Consider the following 19,873-nt stretch of genomic DNA (forward strand, 5'->3'; position numbering starts at 1 on the left):
CTAAATGGAATCGGATGTTAATTTGGCGTTTTATTAGCTTCATGGGTATTCAAAATTTCGACACTTTGTGGGGGAGGTACCAGAAGGAGTGTGCCGATACATTCCATTTTCGCACCAGACCTTGGACTTAAAAAATGATTGAGATGTGTGAAATTTAAAGACTATCGGACTCTTACTTCACATTTTATAAGAGTTTTAATTATTCAAAATTTTGACCCTTTGTGGGGGAGGTCCCTGATGGAGTGAACCGATATTGTCCATTTTCGCACATGACCTAACACTGATGAAAATATTAGGATTCGCAAAGTTCCAGCAAAATCGGATTATCCTTTCTCTTTTTGTGCAAAAAATATTTTTTGAAAAGTTCGACCTTTTGTGGGGGAGGTACAAGATGGAGTGGGCCGATACATTCAATTTTCGCACCAGACCTTGGACTAATAAAGTTATTGGGATGTGTGAAAATTGAAGACTATCGGACTCTTACATCACATTTTATAAGAGCTTTAATTATTCAAAATTTTGACCCTTTGTGGGGGAGGTCCCTGATGGAGTGGACCGATATTGTTCATTTTCGCACATGACCTAGCACTGATGCAAATATTAGGATTTGCAAAGTTGGAGCAAAATTGGATTATCGTTTCTCTTTCTGTGCAACAAATGAATTTTTTGAAAATTTCGACCTTTTGTGGGGGAGGTACCAGAAGGAGTGGACCGATATTGCCCATCTCCGAACTCGATCTAAGTTTGACAAAAATATCACGATGTACCAAGTTTGAACCAAATCGGACACTTCCTTCGAGAGTTATCGTGCGCACCAGCCAGCCAGACAGACAGACAGAGGGACGGACGGACATCGCTAGATCGACTCCAAATGTTCTGAAATGGATTTGGTCCAAAGAGACCTAGGGTCTAAAACCGTTATTTCGACGTTTTGACCGTATCGAATTGTATATACCCTCTGTAGCCATATGGCTGAGGGTATAATGACAAGGAAGAAGTCTAACATTTTGGATGACCAAGGGATTATATTTAGCGCATAAAATGGACCACAACTTTTATGTGAATTTTTTGTATAACAATCAGCACGCCAGAAAGGTAATATTGTGCAGAACTGTATGGCATGGACCCAAGCAGGTTTTTCAATATATATGTTGAGTTTTCGGCGTTTTTAGCTATTATTTGTGATCACTTTTCTAAGCATTAATTATTAAATATTTTAAAATGGACATAACTCCTTAAATATTGAGTTTTCGGCCTTCTTAGCTATTATTTGTGATCACTTTTTTAAGCATGAATTATTAAATATTTAAAATGGCCATAACTCCTTAAATATTGAGTTTGCGGCGTTTTTAGCTATTATTTGTGATCACAAACCTACGTCCGAATTATTAAATATTTAAAATGGCCATAACTCCTTAAATATTGAGTTTTCGGCGTTTTTAGCTATTATTTGTGATCACTAATCTATAAAATATTTATTATTTATAATTTAAAATGGCCATAACTCCTTAAATATTGAGTTTTCGGCGTTTTTAGCTATTATTTGTGATCACTAATCTACGTACGAATTATTAAATATTTTAAAATGGCCATAACTCCTTAAATATTGAGTTTTCGGCGCTTTTGGCTATTATTTGTGATCACTTTTTTAAGCATCAATTATTAAATGATTTTATGGCCATAACTTCTTGAATATTGAGTTTTCGGCGTTTTAGCTATTACTTGTGATCACTTTTTTAAACATGAATTATTAAATATTTTAAAATGGCCATAACTCCTTAAATATTGCGTTTTCGGCGTTTTTAGCTATTATTTGTGATCACTAATCTACGTATGAATTATTAAATATTTTAAAATGGCCATAACTCCTTAAATATTGAGTTTTCGCGCTCTTAGCTATTATTTGTGATCACTAATCTACGTACGAATTATTAAATATTTTAAAATGGCCATAACTCCTTAAATATTGAGTTTTCGCGCTCTTAGCTATTATTTGTGATCACTAATCTACGTACGAATTATTAAATATTTTAAAATGGCCATAATTCCTTACATATTGAGTTTTCGGCATTTTTAGCTATTATTTGTGATCACTAATCTACGTACGAATTATTAAATATTTTAAAATGGCCATAACTCTACGTACGAATTATTAAATATAATTTAAAATGGCCATAACTCCTTAAATATTGAGTTTTCGGCGTTTTTAGCTATTATTTGTGATCACTAATCTACGTATGAATTATTAAATATTTTAAAATGGCCATAACTCCTTAAATATTGAGTTTTCGCGCTCTTAGCTATTATTTGTGATCACTAATCTACGTACGAATTATTAAATATTTTAAAATGGCCATAACTCCTTAAATATTGAGTTTTCGCGCTCTTAGCTATTATTTGTGATCACTAATCTACGTACGAATTATTAAATATTTTAAAATGGCCATAATTCCTTACATATTGAGTTTTCGGCATTTTTAGCTATTATTTGTGATCACTAATCTACGTACGAATTATTAAATATTTTAAAATGGCCATAACTCTACGTACGAATTATTAAATATAATTTAAAATGGCCATAACTCCTTAAATATTGAGTTTTCGGCGTTTTTAGCTATTATTTGTGATCACTAATCTACGTATGAATTATTAAATATTTTAAAATGGCCATAACTCCTTAAATATTGAGTTTTCGCGCTCTTAGCTATTATTTGTGATCACTAATCTACGTACGAATTATTAAATATTTTAAAATGGCCATAACTCCTTAAATATTGAGTTTTCGCGCTCTTAGCTATTATTTGTGATCACTAATCTACGTACGAATTATTAAATATTTTAAAATGGCCATAATTCCTTACATATTGAGTTTTCGGCATTTTTAGCTATTATTTGTGATCACTAATCTACGTACGAATTATTAAATATTTTAAAATGGCCATAACTCTACGTACGAATTATTAAATATAATTTAAAATGGCCATAACTCCTTAAATATTGAGTTTTCGGCGTTTTTAGCTATTATTTGTGATCACTAATCTACGTATGAATTATTAAATATTTTAAAATGGCCATAACTCCTTAAATATTGAGTTTTCGGCGATTTTAGCTATTATTTGTGATCACTAATCTACGTACGAATTATTAAATATTTTAAAATGGCCATAACTCCTTAAATATTAAGTTTTCGGCATTTTTAGCTATTATTTGTCATCACTTCTTTAAGCATGAATTATTAAATATTTTAAAATGGCCATAACTCCTTAAATATTGAGTTTTCGGCGTTTTTAGCTATTATTTGTCATCACTTTTTTAAGCATGAATTATTAAATATTTTAAAATGGCCATAACTCCTTAAATATTGAGTTTTCGGCGTTTTTAGCTGTTATTTGTGATTACTTTTTTAAACATGAATTATTAAATATTTTAAAATGGCCATAACTCCTTAAATATTGAGTTTTCGGCGTTTTTAGCTATTATTTGTGATCACTAATCTACGTATGAATTATTAAATATTTTAAAATGGTCATAACTCCTTAAATATTGAGTTTTCGCGCTCTTAGCTATTATTTGTGATCACTTTTTTAAACATGAATTATTAAATATTTTAAAATGGCCATAACTCCTTAAATATTGCGTTTTCGCGTTTTTAGCTATTATTTGTGATCACTAATCTACGTATGAATTATTAAATATTTTAAAATGGCCATAATTCTTTAAATATTCAGTTTTCACTTTTTTAAGCATGAATTATTAAATATTTAAAAATGGCCATAACTCCTTAAATATTCAGTTTTCGGTATTTTTAGCTATTATTTGTGATCACTAATCTACGTACGAATTATTAAATATTTTAAAATGGCCATAACTCCTTAAATATTGAGTTTTCGGCGTATTTAGCTATTATTTGTAATCATTATTTTAAGCATGAATTATTAAATGTTTTAAAATGGCCATAACTCCTTAAATATCGAGTTTTCGGCGTTTTTAGCTATTATTTGTGATCACTAATCTACGTATGAATTATTAAATATTTTAAAATGGCCATAACTCCTTAAATATTGACTTTTCGCACTCTTAGCTATTATTTGTGATCACTTTTTTAAGCATGAATTGTTAAATATTTTAAAATTCCAGGCCGTAACTCCTTAAATATTGAGTTTTCGGCATTTTTAGCTATTATTTGTGATCACTAATCTACGTACGAATTATTAAATATTTTAAAATGGCCATAACTCCTTAAATATTGAGTTTTCGGCGTTTTTAGCTATTATTTGTGATCACTAATCGACGTACGAATTATTAAATATTTTAAAATAGCCATAACTCCTTAAACATTGAGTTTTCGGCGTTTTTAGCTATTATTTGTGATCACTAATCGACGTACGAATTATTAAATATTTTAAAATGGCCATAACTCCTTAAATATAGAGTTTTCGCGCTCTTAGCTATTATTTGTGATCACTTTTTTAAACATGAATTATTAAATATTTTAAAATGGCCATATCTCATTAAATATTGAGTTTTCGTCGTTTTTAGCTATTATTTGTGATCACTTTTTTAAACATGAATTATTAAATATTTAAAAATGGCCATAACTCCTTAAATATTGAGTTTTCGGCGTTTTTAGCTATTATTTGTGATCACTTTTTTAAACATGAATTATTAAATATTTTAAAATGGCCATAACTCCTTAAATATTGAGTTTTCGCGCATTTAGCTTTTATTTGTGATCACTTGTTTAAGCATGAATTATTAAATATTTTAAAATGGCCATAACTTCTTAAATATTGAGTTTTCGGCATTTTTAGCTATTATTTGTGATCACTAATCTACGTACGAATCTATATCTATAAAAGAGGAAAATGTTTGTACGTTTGTTTGTTTGTTTGTTTGTAATTTATGGACTCGAAAACTGCTGAATAGATTTTTCTGAAAATTTCCATATATACTGCAACATCGCCTGAAAGTAACATAGGCTATATACATTTTTGAATTTCCACTTGGAACTGGAGATATAGCATCAGAATCGGAGGTACCTCGCAAAAATTTAGATTTTATATGCACATATCTATTGATCGGTTAAAGATACAGTCTCCAAATTTGGAATGTGTAACGGAATTTGGAACAAAAATAAGTTTGCTAAATTATATTGTAATCGGTTCAGATTTGGATATAGCTCCCATATATATTTTCGACCGATTTCGTTCATTTGATGCCTCAAACACAATATGAATGTTCGATTCCAATGAAATTTGGAATATGTGACGGGATTTGATCCGAAAATAAATTTGTCAAATTATATTGAAATCGGTTCAGATTTGGATATAGCTCCCATATATATTTTCGGCCGATTTCAAGCATTTGATGCACCAAACACGCTATGTATCCCCAATTTCAATGAAATTTGAAACGTGTGATAGATTTTATCTAAAAAAATTTATTTCCCAAATTATATTGAAATCGGTTCAGATTTGGATATAGCTCCCATATATATTTTCGACCGATTTCATGTACTTGATGCACCAAACACGCTATGTATCTCTAATTTCAATGAAATTTGGAATCTGTAGGGGAAATTAAAACGAATATACATTTGTCAAATTATAGTAAAATCGGTTCAGATTTGGATATAGCTCTCATATATATTTCGACCGATTTCATGTATTTTATGCACCATGCACGATATGTATGTTCGATTCCAAAGAAATTTGGAATATGTAACGGGATTTTGATTAGAAAATAAATTAGTCAAATTATATTAAAATCGGTTCAGATTTGGATATAGCTCCCATATATATTTTCCGCCGATTTCACATATTTGATGCACAAAACACGATACGTATTTCCGATTCCAATGAAATTCGGCATGAGTGGCTAAATTTGGTACAAAAATAAATTTGATAAATTATATTCAAATACGCTCAGATTTAATTATAGCTCCCATATATATACTCAGCCGATTTCACATATTTGATGCACCCAAAGCGAGAAAGACGAAATCTGGCACCAGAAAAAATTACCAAATTTTATTGAAATCAGTTGAGGTTTGGGTATAGCTAACATATGTGTGGTTACAATAATAAATGTGACAAATTAATTGGAAAATAGTTAAGATTTGGATATAGCTCCCATATATATATTCTCGGCCGATTTCACGTATTTGACGCACCAATTTCAATGAAATATGAAAGGTGTGGCGGAATTTGGTGTAAAAGTAATTTTTTTAAAATTATATTTAAATCGGATCAGATTGGGATATGATTTTAATAAGAACCATTGACCCACAACGCCTTAGGCTAACACTGAAAAACAACACAACAATTAATTTGAAATACGCTTATTACGGCGAAGAATGTTGCTATCTCGAATTCATTAATTGCAACAGAAATGCCACTCAACTTCAAAAGATTGCAGTTTACTGCACGCTTGGTATTTGCTATGAAATAAATAAATCCGAAGGACAAACCCTTCGTGTATATATGTCATGTTACTGTTTTTCTAATGGTTTTGTATATTTACGCATTAAAGTAGTGCAATAATTTTTTTTTTTAATTATAAAATTTGTTTTTTTTTTTAACCAACATGTATTCGTAAATAAAATTTTGAATGCATATAAAATCAAAAGGGGTAGCGAAGCGCACCGGGTTCAGCTAGTTATTAAATATTTTAAAATGGCCATAACTTCTTAAATATTGAGTTTTCGGCATTTTTAGCTATTATTTGTGATCACTAATCTACGTACGAATTATTAAATATTTTAAAATAGCCATAACTCCTTAAACATTGAGTTTTCGGCGTTTTTAGCTATTATTTGTGATCACTAATCGACGTACGAATTATTAAATATTTTAAAATGGCCATAACTCCTTAAATATAGAGTTTTCGCGCTCTTAGCTATTATTTGTGATCACTTTTTTAAACATGAATTATTAAATATTTTAAAATGGCCATATCTCATTAAATATTGAGTTTTCGGCATTTTTAGCTATTATTTGTCATCACTAATCTACGTACGAATTATTAAATATTTTAAAATGGCCATAACTCCTTAAATATTGAGTTTTCGGCGTTTTTAGCTATTATTTGTGATCACTAGTCTATGTACGAATTATTAAATATTTTAAAATAGCCATAACTTCTTAAATATTGAGTTTTCGGCATTTTTAGCTATTATTTGTGATCACTTTTTATACCCTCCACCATACTATGGAGGGTATATTAATTTTGTCATTCCGTTTGTAACTCCTCGAAATATTCATGTCAGACCCAACAAAGTATATATATTCTTGATCAGCGTAAAATTCTAAGACGATTTAGCCATGTCCGTCTGTCTGTCTGTGTGTCTGTCTGTCCGTCTGTCTGTCTGTCTGTCTGTCTGTCTGTTGTAATCACGCTATCTTTCGAACAAATTGAGATAGAAGGCTAAAATTTTGCACACATGTATTTTTTCCCAGTAGGCAGGTTAAGTTCGTAAATGGGCCATGTAGGTCCAAGTTATCATATAGCCCCCATATAACGGTACCTCCCGATATTCGGTATTTTGATGATTTTAGCGACATTATTCACCGGAATTATTTCAAATTTGGCATTTGAAGTTTGTAATGGATGCTACAGCCTAAGACAGAAAATTATGTGTGCAGGTCCACGTCTTCCTGTAGCCCCCATATAACGGTACCCCCCGATATTCGGTTTTTTGATGATTTTAGCGACATTGTTTACCGGAATCGTTTCAAATTTGGTATTTGAAGTTCGTAATGGATACTTCATCCAAAGTCAAAGAATGAGCCATGTAGGTCCACGTCTTCATATAGCCCCCATATAACGGTACCCCCCGATATTCGGTATTTTAATGATTTTAGCGACGTTATTTACAGGGATTGTTTCAAATTTCGTATGTGAAGTTCGTAATGGATACTTCAGCCCATGCCAGAAAATTGTCTGCGCAGGTCCACGTCTTCGTATAGCCCCCATATAACGGTACCCCCCATATTCGGTATTTTGACGATTTTAGCTACATTATAAACAGATTTTTCTTCAAGTTTCGCAATTAAATATTGTAATAATTTATGACAAAAGTTGCCTATGCAGGCCCACGTCGTCGTATAAGCATTCGGTATTTTTAAGATTTTAACAGAATTTTTAACGGGTTTTATTTTTTGGAAATTGCCAAATTTGTACCAAATGGTGGAGGGTATTAAAAGTTCGGCCCGGCCGAACTTACAGCTTTTTTACTTGTTTAAACATGAATTATTAAATATTTTAAAATGGCCATAACTCCTTAAATATTGAGTTTTCGGCGTTTTTAGCTATTATTTGTGATCACTTGTTTAAGCATGAATTATTAAATACTAGCTGGCCCGGTCCGCGTTGCCGGCCCGTACTTTTTGTCTATTATGCATATTTGTCAAAGCATAATTATTCAAAGATATGAATGATATAAGTGTTCGCGTACTGGTCGATTAAAAGGCTTTTTAAATACCTGTACCCATATTTAAGCCGTGGGCTTCAATATTTAAACCGTGGACTTCAAAGGTGTGGATGTGCTATACAAATCTATTAAAATGTATATCAATCTTATCCCCATGTAAGGGATCAAATTAATTTTTAGTATGGTAAAAATCGTAGCATAATTTTCCATTGAAATGAGCAGTAATTTGGAATTTACTGTATTTTGTACACCTCTTAATTGAGGGTTGAATGAATTAAGAATAGCCAAAGTAAATTACTTTTTTAAAGCCATTAGCACCTCAGATTGTCCATTAGAGTTCTTATAAGTCCCTCTAACCTTGTCGGTCTGTTTGTCCGCCAAAAAGTGGACTTGAGGGGGTACTATTATAGGGAAAAAATTCTAAAATTTGTAGATATGTTCAAATTTTTGTGTAAGATTTTCACCCCCAAATACACATTTTTAGCCAAATCCTTTGAAATATGGTAAAATCAGGAGGTACTTTTATATGGGCATTACTCCGAGACATCGACCTATATTGAAAACATTCTTCTAGCCCTTATAATCCAATATGACAAATAGAGACCAAATCAAAAATATAGCAGAACAACAACAACTGAAAAAAAATTTCGCGTGATTTAAATGAGTAAAAATAGTTTTATCCACCATATTTTTCATCATAGTATAATTCAATGACGATTCAACAAATATTCGGTCCCGTGCTAATTTCATATATTTGTAATTTGTTCATGTTTCCACAATTTATTTCATATAGATGTATATTCCAAATATACGTTTCCAACCAATATTGTCTTGGGGGTTACAAATCCAATAGAATACAAAATTTTCTTTTCTGACCACACATTAGATGTGAAAGTGGACTTGGGGATACTCCAATGTGGGGACTTTACTTAAATAAATTCCTATGTGGCAATTATCTGTATGATGGTTCCCTACCCCAGGGTGGCATAAATAAAATTTTTTAGCCAAATCAATTGATGAATGTGTGTCAATACCAATATGGGCCCTACTCTGAAAATTTCAAATTTTATGCGAAGAGGTTATCTACCCCCTTAGAAACAAAAATGTCAAATAAGGGCCAAAAAATGAAAAAAGTGGCCGGCCAAGACCCCAAAAATAACTTAAATCATAGATGGTTATATAAATATGAAATCGGGTTGTTCCCTTATCCGTGAGTTATGATCGATATAAAGACCTGCAAAAGTGATTTTAGGTATTTTGAATGTTTGGGAAGAATTTCTGGAAGGATATAAAACCTTTTCTTACTAAAAGTCCCATTCGCTCTACTATTTTGCACCTTTTATTTCAATATTGGTATATTACTTATTATAGATTATGCAAAGAATTTTGCATTTTGAGCTCTCATTGGACGGATCATTGTCACGCTTTGAAATGAGCCCCATTAAGCTTTTTCGGTCATTTTTGTTTGTTTAAATGTGTTCGCATCTTCCAGCTAACCCACGATGTAGGCCCTGGAGTTGAAAGGTAGATGTCAGTTAACATCCTATTTCGCACTTATTTAATTTTTTAGTGAAAAATTTTTCTTTATTTTGTTCACAAAAAATCCACTGAATTCAATATGATAATACAAATTGAAAAAAAAAATTGACAAAAAAAAAATAATAACAAATTGAAAAAGTCTTCAACTTTTTCGCTGATTTTTTACAGCAAATGTTTTAAGATCCTTCCTTACAAAGTTTGTCAATAGAATGTACTATTACTTTAAAATTCGATTCCATTGAAAATGGTTTTTTGATTTTTGCAATGAGATCTCTTTTTCATGATTTTTCGGCGATTTAGAAAAAGTAATTATCTTTTAACTTTGGTGTGACCGCGTTAAATTATTTCGATATCATCTATTCCGTTTCGCCACCACATAATTCGCTACTACACTTCCATGTAACCCGCCATCAATTTCAGTTCTCAAGAAATCAAGTCAATTAAATAAATTGGTATAAATATTCGAATTCAAAAATAAAATATAAAAAAACCCAATAAATGTACATTAGAAAAAAGTAAGTCAAAATGGAAAAAAATCATGCAAAATGAAACATTACTATTGTACATTTGAAAAGTCAAAATGAAAATGTTAATATATCACATTTTTACGCGATTTTTTTGGATATTATCCTTTTCGGAGAGTAGACAACTCCGAATTTGTGTGAATCGTTAAAATTAATCCAGCGGTTCTTAAGTTATAAGCGTAGTAACTAACACAACTTACATTTATATATATATATATATATATATATATATATATATATATATATATATAAGTTATAAGCGTAGTAACTAACACAACTTACATTTATATATATATATATATATATATATATATATATATATATATATATATATATATATATATATATATATATATATATATATATATATATATATATATAGATAGATAGATATATAGATTTTAAAATGGCCATAACTCCTTAAATATTGAGTTTTCGGCGTTTTTAGCTATTATTTGTGATCACTAATCGACGTACGAATTATTAAATATTTTAAAATGGCCATAACTCCTTAAATATTGAGTTTTCGGCGTTTTTAGCTATTATTTCTGATCACTTTATTAAGCATCAATTATTAAATATTTTAAAATGGCCATAACTCCTTAAACATTGACTTTTCGACGTTTCTAGCTATTATTTGTGATCACTAATCTACGTAAGAATTATTAAATATTTTAAAATGTGATCACTTTTTTAAGCATCAATTATTAAATATTTTAAAATTTTATTTGTGATCACTTGTTTAAGCATGAATTATTAAATATTTTAAAATGGCCATAACTCCTTAAATATTGAGTTTTAAGCGCTTTTGGCTATTATTTATGATCACTTGTTTAAGCATGAATTATTAAATATTTTAAAATGGCCATAACTCCTTAAATATTGAGTTTTCGGCGTTTTTAGCTATTATTTGTGATCACTTTTTAAGCATCAATTATTAAATATTTTAAAATGGCCATAACTCCTTAAATATTGAGTTTTCGGCGTTTTTAGCTATTATTTTGTGATCACTTGTTTAAGCATGAACTATTAAATATTTTAAAATGGCCATAACTTCTTAAATATTGAGTTTTCGGCGTTTTTAGCTATTATTTGTGATCACTAATCTACGTACGAATTATTAAATATTTTAAAATGGCCATAACTCCTTAAATATTGAGTTTTCGCACTCTTAGCTATTATTTTGTGATCACTTGTTTAAGCATGAATTATTAAATATTTTAAAATGGCCATAACTTCTTAAATATTGAGTTTCGGCGTTTTTAGCTATTATTTGTGATCACTAATCTACGTATGAATTATTAAATATTTTAAAATGGCCATAACTACTTAAATATTGAGTTTTCGGTGTTTTTAGCTATTATTTGTGATCACTAATCTACTTACGAATTATTAAATATTTTAAAATGGCCATAACTCCTTAAATATTGAGTTTTCGGCGTTTTTAGCTATTATTTGTGATCATTTTTTTAAGCATGAATTATTAAATATTTTAAAATGGCCATAACTCCTTAAATATTGAATTTTCGGCGTTTTTAGCTATTATTTGTGATCACTAATCTACGTACGAATTATTAAATGTTTTAAAATGGCCATAACTCCTTAAATATTGAGTTTTCGGCGTTTTTAGCTATTATTTGTGATCACTAATCTACGTACGAATTATTAAATATTTTAAAATGGCCATAACTGCTTAAATATTGAGTTTTCGGCATTTTTAGCTATTATTTGTGATCACTAATCTACGTAAATATTGAGTTTTCGGCGTTGTTTAGCTATTATTTGTGGTCCATATTCTATGCACCAATTATTAAATATTTTAAAATGACCATGACTCCTTAAATATTGTTCAACATTTCTGATTTCTGGAGCAATAAACAGACTCACAGAGCCATGAATACAATTCAAACCCTACCAAAAATCTTTTGGTTAACATGAGATGGCAATAAAACCTTTTTATCGGGCAATGGTATACAATATTAATTCTTTACCGAATATTTTAAACCCCAATCCTATTCAGAGCTTAAACAGTTTAAGTTTAAGAAAACGACGCTAGAGCTTTAAACTTCACCTTTTTAAATTAATTACAAACATTATAGTTTCATTAAAAATATTTATATGATTTGTTGCCCATTTTATTAAAAAAACTAAGAACTAACTTAAAATTTAAAAATAAAACATTTTTAGAAAAACAATTTATTAAATATTTATCATTATATAGTTTATTGAATAATTACAGGCAAGGGAAATATACAAAAAAAACAAAGACTTGTATATAAATATTATTGTGTATTGAAAAGTACGCATCATCTACTAATTTGCATATACAAATATTTTTGAGATTACATCAAAATTTTATTTTTTCAAGATTCGTTTCAACTTGTAGTTATGTTCTTCCCTGAACTATGTAGTACGTGTTTACATTTTGTAAGAAAACCACACAAACACACGCAAGTACAAAAATGCTTTTCTTATAAAATTTGGTGGATAATTGGTTTACATAAAATTAACGTTGCTACAAAAAGTGGCATATATAAATAATGGAATACTTCTATATTTGACATTGATTGTGCAAAACTCTAGATAAATCTACAATATACAAATATATGTATTAAGGCTTGCAAATGTCGATTTACATTATTTGTTTATTTTTTGTAAAGAAAACAGGATATCGATGACACTTTTTTCCGTTACGTTAGCACATTGTTCGCTGTTGATGGCGTCGTCATCTAATTTATTAAATCTCTCAATTTACGGAACATACATATTCGATCATTTATTGTTTGTTTTTGCTAGAGTTTAGTTTTTATCACTACATTTCAGATAGTTTCTTATATTTATTGATTTGTTTGTTACATAACTTTACTGCTACTCTGTGCATCCATTAACGATGATATGGGTGTTAAACCGAATAGACTTCCTGTTACGGACAGTAGGACCGAATAGTTGAAGTACCAGAAGAGGATGAAGAGAATTGCAAAAATGATGTCTGCAAGATGTAGTTTTAGATCCGGAAAAGAAAGAAATTTTATTATTTAAGATTTATTTTTAAAAAGGTATATTTAGTAAGGTGCAGATAAATGTATATTGATAATAACAAATATGTCGACATAAGAATATCATGTTTAGAGCTGAGTTAACCTTCAAGATTTTCAAATATAATCCGAATTATAAACTCCTATTCGCACAGTCGATCTACGTTATGTCTGCAGATAACATGTGGTTTCAGATTAAGTACAGTGACTTCTACGATTAACCGGACAGTGGCAACATTTAGTTTGCTTAATTCATACCTTTGTTTTGCAGCCTTAACAGATTTGGTAAATTCGCTTGTACGGCTTAATTAAAATAATACGCAAGGTCCATATTTTCAAGCCAATCAAATAAAAGCAAGGGCATTTTTTAAAAATATTAAATTCTTCCAAACGTCGGCTTTCCATTCCCAAACGTTCACATTTTTTTTTTTTCTTTCTTTCGATTCCTTTAGCATACAAAAACACAAAATGATGAATTGTTCATCTTTGAAATATGTGCGTTCGTCGTATTTCGGTATCATTCATTTACTGAAAAAGAGTCATAACTCTAAATAGTTTTCTAAGAATCTTACTTAATTTTTCTATAAATTTTTCTTGTTTATATTTGCGGAACTCATTCAGTTAAAAACTTTTTACTTGTAGTTTTAGCGTTCATCGGGTATAAACTAGACTTATTATAAAATTCCATTGGGTTTCTCAAAACTATTTAATTTAGAAAAGTTTCGTATTGGACGGAATTAATGGGAATGTGCATAACACTGTCCATTTTGCTATACAGAACCACAACCTATGCTGCATCTTAACTATTACACTGCCAAACCTACCAAAATCACTTCCAAGTATCTTTGGCTAAAGGCTATTAAAGTTGTGAAATTTTTAAAACTGATGTTAGAAGAAATACTGATTAGCATAATTTATTTACAAAATAACGACATAGATCGGAAGTACCCTTACTGCCTAATCTTAGTTACTTTTGTTCAAATATCTTAGAATATATGTAGCAGTAATCAAATAAACCATCCCATTGGAATTTTATTAAATTTCCGTTTTTTATACCCTCCACCATGGTATAGAGGGTATATTAAGTTTGTCCTTCCGTTTGTAACACGCCGAAATATACATTTCAGACCCCACAAAGTATATATATATATTTTCTTGATCAGCATAAAATTCTATGTTGATTTAGCGATCACTCTGTCCGTCCGTGGAAATCTCTCTAGCTTCAGAACGAAATGAAGTAGCTTGACAAAATTTTACTCAAATGTTTATTATGTCTGCAGGATTTTTGGTATTGAAAATGGGTAATGTAGGTCCACGTTTTGGTATAGCCCTCATATAATGGTACCTCCCTTTTTTCGGTATTTTAGTGATTTAAGCGACATTATTCACCTAAAATATTTTAAAATTGGTATTTGAAGTTCGTAGTGGGTACTACAGCCTATGACAGAAACAGAATTTTTAACGGATTTTGCTTTTTTTGAAAATTGCCAAAATCGTTCCAAATGGAGGAGGGTATTCAAAAATCGGCCCGCTAAAACTTACAGCTTTTTTATTTGTTTTTTTTTTATATTACCGAAACGAATTTTATTAAATATGTCCAGTTCTTCGTGTGAGTCACTGTATATCGATACACTTAAGTATTTTGTCCAAAGACATATTTAAAATTACGTTTCTAACTACGTAATATCGATAAGAACAGGTGTTTGTTTAATAATACAAAAATATTAGCTTATCAAATTCCTTTTAAACGTATTAAACAGCACTTATAATTTTAAAAATAACGTTTTAAATAAAGTATACAAACCGCTGGATACGAAGGAAAACTAATTAAATCAAATTTTAATTGCAATAGATTACTATATGTACGCATAATAAAACTGAAAATACCACATATTTCAGATAAGGTATGTTGTTTAGAAACAATGGAGCAATAAAGTGATGAACCAAAGGTCTGTCTGGTAACACAAAAAATTTTAACAATTGTTGCGTGTGTTACTTATGACCTAAAAAAAAAAGAGAATAATTCAAGAGAGAAATTCTAGCAGTTCTTTTACAGAGAGTTTGCATGTTCTTCCCGGTAAAATTTCGTCTTACAATCAATAGCAACTCTTCTTTATCCGGTGTTTTATTTTTGTGCAAAGAAATGGTTTGTTTTGTTCTTGAAAAAGAGAATAAATTTACCACACACATTCAAAAGAAGTTGCTGGACAAGTCTTGCTGGAAAAGTAACCAGACATACCTTATGTCAAGTACCCAGAATAATAAATCCAGTAAAAGGGAGCGAGAAATTTTGGCAACTGGATTACTGAGAGTTTGAAAAATCTTGCTGAAAAAATTTACTCAGTTAGAATTATCCAATAACCTCCGCTCACGAAACAACTCGCGGACGAGGCCAAAATGTATACAAATTTCAGGCAACAACTTAATTATTTTTCAGATAATAAACATTGAACGTTGTATTACACCATTAAAAAACCAATTTTGCACTGGTATCGTACATACCTTAGTTCTTACACTATTGATCTGTTGCAGATCCTGCAAGAATGAAAAAATGTTACTATGATAACAGATTTTCCTTTATCATATCGAAACAAAATTGCAAAACTAGCTAGTAGATACTTGTAGGTACTGGAACAGAGCATACATATATTTGCCTACATAGCAATTTTGAAATGAAAACGCGGTTTCTCCATAGTTAGTGAAATGACTTTTCAAAAGAATCCTAGCAGAACCCTTGTATAAGCCATAATGTGGTGCCGAATCAACTGTTTATTTGGCAACAAATATGCAGCGTAGGTACTTGACAATATTTGAAAAATACCAATATGAAGATTACCTACAATCGCACGACCAACGTATTACTGTTGCCCACACAAAAAGGCAATTTTAAATCGAAATGAAATTTTGATAGCGCAGTCTTTGTCAAATAATGCACATCAAAGAAATCCACTCATAATTAAACAATAAAAAATGAAAGGAATTCTTGCGAAACATTTAAATGTTTCACAAGATCACAGAACTAGCACAACCTTTATACAGCTAATTTACTTTCCAGGCACGAAACGTATCGGAAATGATGTCTCTTCCATGACCAAAATACGATGGGGAGCAAGTTGAGTTTAGGGGCTATGCTCGGATCATTTTGAAATTTTTACCGCAGGTAGGTATTTGTAACCTGATTACGGCAATGTCATTTTTTTGTGGGGGAAATACCCGGTTACCCGGTTATTCGACCCAAAAGTTCGAATACAACATCCGGTTTGTATCCGGTTCTACGTAACCGATATCAATAAAATCATTTGAAAGCTTATGAAAATACCTATCCAACAAGTGGTCATATGACGGGGTTGCTGGAACCGGTTTCGGAGAAATTTAGAAAAATTTGCATTTTTGTATGAGTACTTTTTGAAAAACCCATAAAAACTCGAAAATGGACCCATTATAGGGTCTTAAAATCTATACACTATATTATAGCTAACACTATTGCCTTTCCAAAATGGTGTCATATGTGTTGATATCTTTTGTGGTTCCGAAGATATAAGAGATAGAATTCATTAAATTATATTTTTCTCCAGTCTAGATGCATTTGACTTTGACCTTTATAGCTTTTTTAAGCAACCGGCCTTTGGCTTAAGATTTTCTCCTCTAGGGTATGTCCAACACCGGCTACGCGATCAATAGTTTCCTAAAAACTGTAGTTTTCGAAAGTAGCCGGCCTTCGGCCGGGGCTTAAGATTTTCTCCTCTGGGGTATGTCCAACACCGGCTACGCGATCCATAGTTTTTCTAAAAATTGTAATTTTTGTAAGTAGCCGGCCTTCGGCCGCGGCTTAAGATTTTCTCCTCTGGGATATGTCCAACACCGACTACGCGATCCATAATATTCTAACAACACCAAATTAAAAACAAAGCAGATTAACAAGAACGTTAAACCCGACACAAAACTTGGCTTCACTCAAACTGCTTTCATAAGTAACGAATTTAAAAGTCAATATCTTCGGAACTACAAAAGATATCAACACATATGACACCATTTTGGAAAGGCAATAGTGTTAGCTATAATATAGTGTATAGATTTTAAGACCCTATAATGGGTCCATTTTCGAGTTTTTATGGGTTTTTCAAAAATTACTCATACAAAAATGCACATTTATATCGGTTACGTAGAACCGGATATAAACCGGATGTTGTATCCGAACTTTTGGGTCGAATAACCGGGTAACCGGGTATTTCCCCCACAAAAAAATTATATTGCCGTAATCAGGTTACAAATACCTACCTGCGGTAAAAATTTCAGGTCAATCCAAGCATAGCCCCTAAACTCAACTTATGCCTACGATGGAAATCAAAATAGGCACACCCACCCACACTTAAGCTTTTAAGATGTATATATTCAAGACATAATTTAAATACTTACGTATCGTGACCCTTTCCCATTTCTCGACCATGTACAGCTCCGTAACCATCAAATAACGAAACCACCAATAATTGCAGAAATCGATTATATTTTGCAGCATTTTTATGTACGGCTTTTTGGGTCTTCCCCTTCCTCTCTATGGTATTTATTGACAAAGATTTATTGCCTGTCACTTCAATGGGTTTGTCAGCAATGTTTTCACGAATTTGGCAGGTATTGTTTTAAATCGCTATCTGTCTGTCGTAGCCAACGAACGCCACTTAGGTAGGCTTATCAATTAATTGCTAACTTTAAGTTTGATAAGAAATGTACAATAATTTAATGAATAATCGCAATCAAATGTACTCCAGATAAATGTAAAGGTGTTAATAGCAGAGTCCAAAGTTGAACGTAAATTATCAGCGGCGTTATTTTATGCCCATTTGTACTTTTATCGGAATATTTAATAGGGCTGTTTGTACAAGTTGCCGTTTATTGTTCAATGAGTGATACATAAAATAGCTCTCTTCATTTACGTGCAGGAATCTTCAACTTTAGCAACGTTTTGGATGAAACGTATTCCTTTACACATATATCAATTTTACTACTTTTGCAAGTTTAGCTAGTTTTATCAATTTGGAAAGAAAGGAGCAAAAAAAATGTTTGATTTTTTGACCAAAATGAATAAAGCTCAAAACTTAAGCACAGCTTGACTGTTGCTTTGTGTGACATGTTCAAGCCGTAACACATATCTACGTCCAACTTTGTTGTCATTTTTGCCCTATTGATGTAACGCAACACAAAAACCAGGATCTTCTTTTTTCTTTTGTCAATGATGACAAACCGATTTTTCCTTGGTGATATCGAAACAATTTTCATCGTTCTCCGAACATCGTTCTTATAAACAAATGTTGTTTTTATAAAAACAACAACAAAGGGATAAAGCCTGACCATTTTGCAACAACAAAATACTACGGTATCCTGAACAAACAAGCCAACAATTTTCAATTTCAAAAATAGTAGATTCTTGCAGGTTCTGAGACAAAGCATACGCTTGCATTTTACTGGATTAAGAATTTCATTTCTGTCCTCCAAAGGGCATGCTTAAACGACCACATATGCTCTGTTTCAGAAACTGCAAGAACCTACTATTTTTGCAATTTTTTTCGATATCATAAAGGGAAAATCGGTTATCATAGTAAAAACTTTTAAATTCTTGCAGTTCTGGAACACGGCACTAGTGGATTAATCTTCAGTACGGGCTGTTCTTCCATGGCATATCTATGGTAAAATTAAGAAGGTAAAGTCATTTCAAATAAGCATACCCATCTCTGCATTTTCTGTAACTTACCTTGTCAAATTTCACTGTATTTGTGCGTACACAATGGTTTAGTAAATACATATTTTGACAATGAGATGTTGTCAAATGAATAATTTTTAAAAAATTTTAAACATATGATGGCATGACCTTACCTTCTTAATTTTAGTAAAATTGTATAGATTCTTGCAGATCTGGAAAAGACCAATTGTGTAAAAAGTTGTTTTCAACTGAAATCATGTTAGTTTTTCCAGAACCTGCAAGAATCTACTATAAGGGGATAATTGGTTATCTTAGTAACAATTTTCACATTCTTGTAGTTTCGGGACCCATCAATACTTGCGGTTCTGAAACAGAGTGAGAGTTTGTTGACACATTGAATGTTCGACAATTGTTTCACTGGGTAATTCTCATGGCAGAAGAATACAGGTAGATGCATCAACGCTTGGGAGCATTCATGGTAGAAGTAATAGGTAGACGCATCGACACAGCTGTTGGGACAATGAACTGTCAAACCAATTTTGGAATTGAAAATATTGAATGAAAATTTATTTAAATTTGTAAAAGTTGTTGAAAAACGCGAATTATAATAGCCTCCGAATGACGTAGTATATGAAAACATATGAAGATC

General features: G+C 31.0%; 1 protein-coding gene across 1 annotated transcript; it reads right to left on the minus strand.

Annotated features, from left to right (window-relative positions):
* Positions 1-12,653: 12,653 nt before the first annotated feature.
* LOC101892694 (uncharacterized) lies at positions 12,654-18,337 on the minus strand. The gene is made up of 2 exons (XM_005188716.4): positions 17,946-18,337; positions 12,654-13,483 (listed from the first exon to the last, which is right to left on the minus strand). The coding sequence occupies exons 1-2, from the start codon at positions 18,043-18,045 to the stop codon at positions 13,347-13,349; spliced, it is 237 nt and encodes a 78-aa protein (XP_005188773.1). The 5' UTR covers positions 18,046-18,337; the 3' UTR covers positions 12,654-13,346.
* Positions 18,338-19,873: the final 1,536 nt, after the last annotated feature.

Source organism: Musca domestica, unplaced genomic scaffold (assembly GCF_030504385.1).
Source record: "Musca domestica strain aabys unplaced genomic scaffold, Musca_domestica.polishedcontigs.V.1.1 9, whole genome shotgun sequence".
Taxonomy (NCBI): Eukaryota; Metazoa; Arthropoda; class Insecta; order Diptera; family Muscidae; genus Musca; species Musca domestica.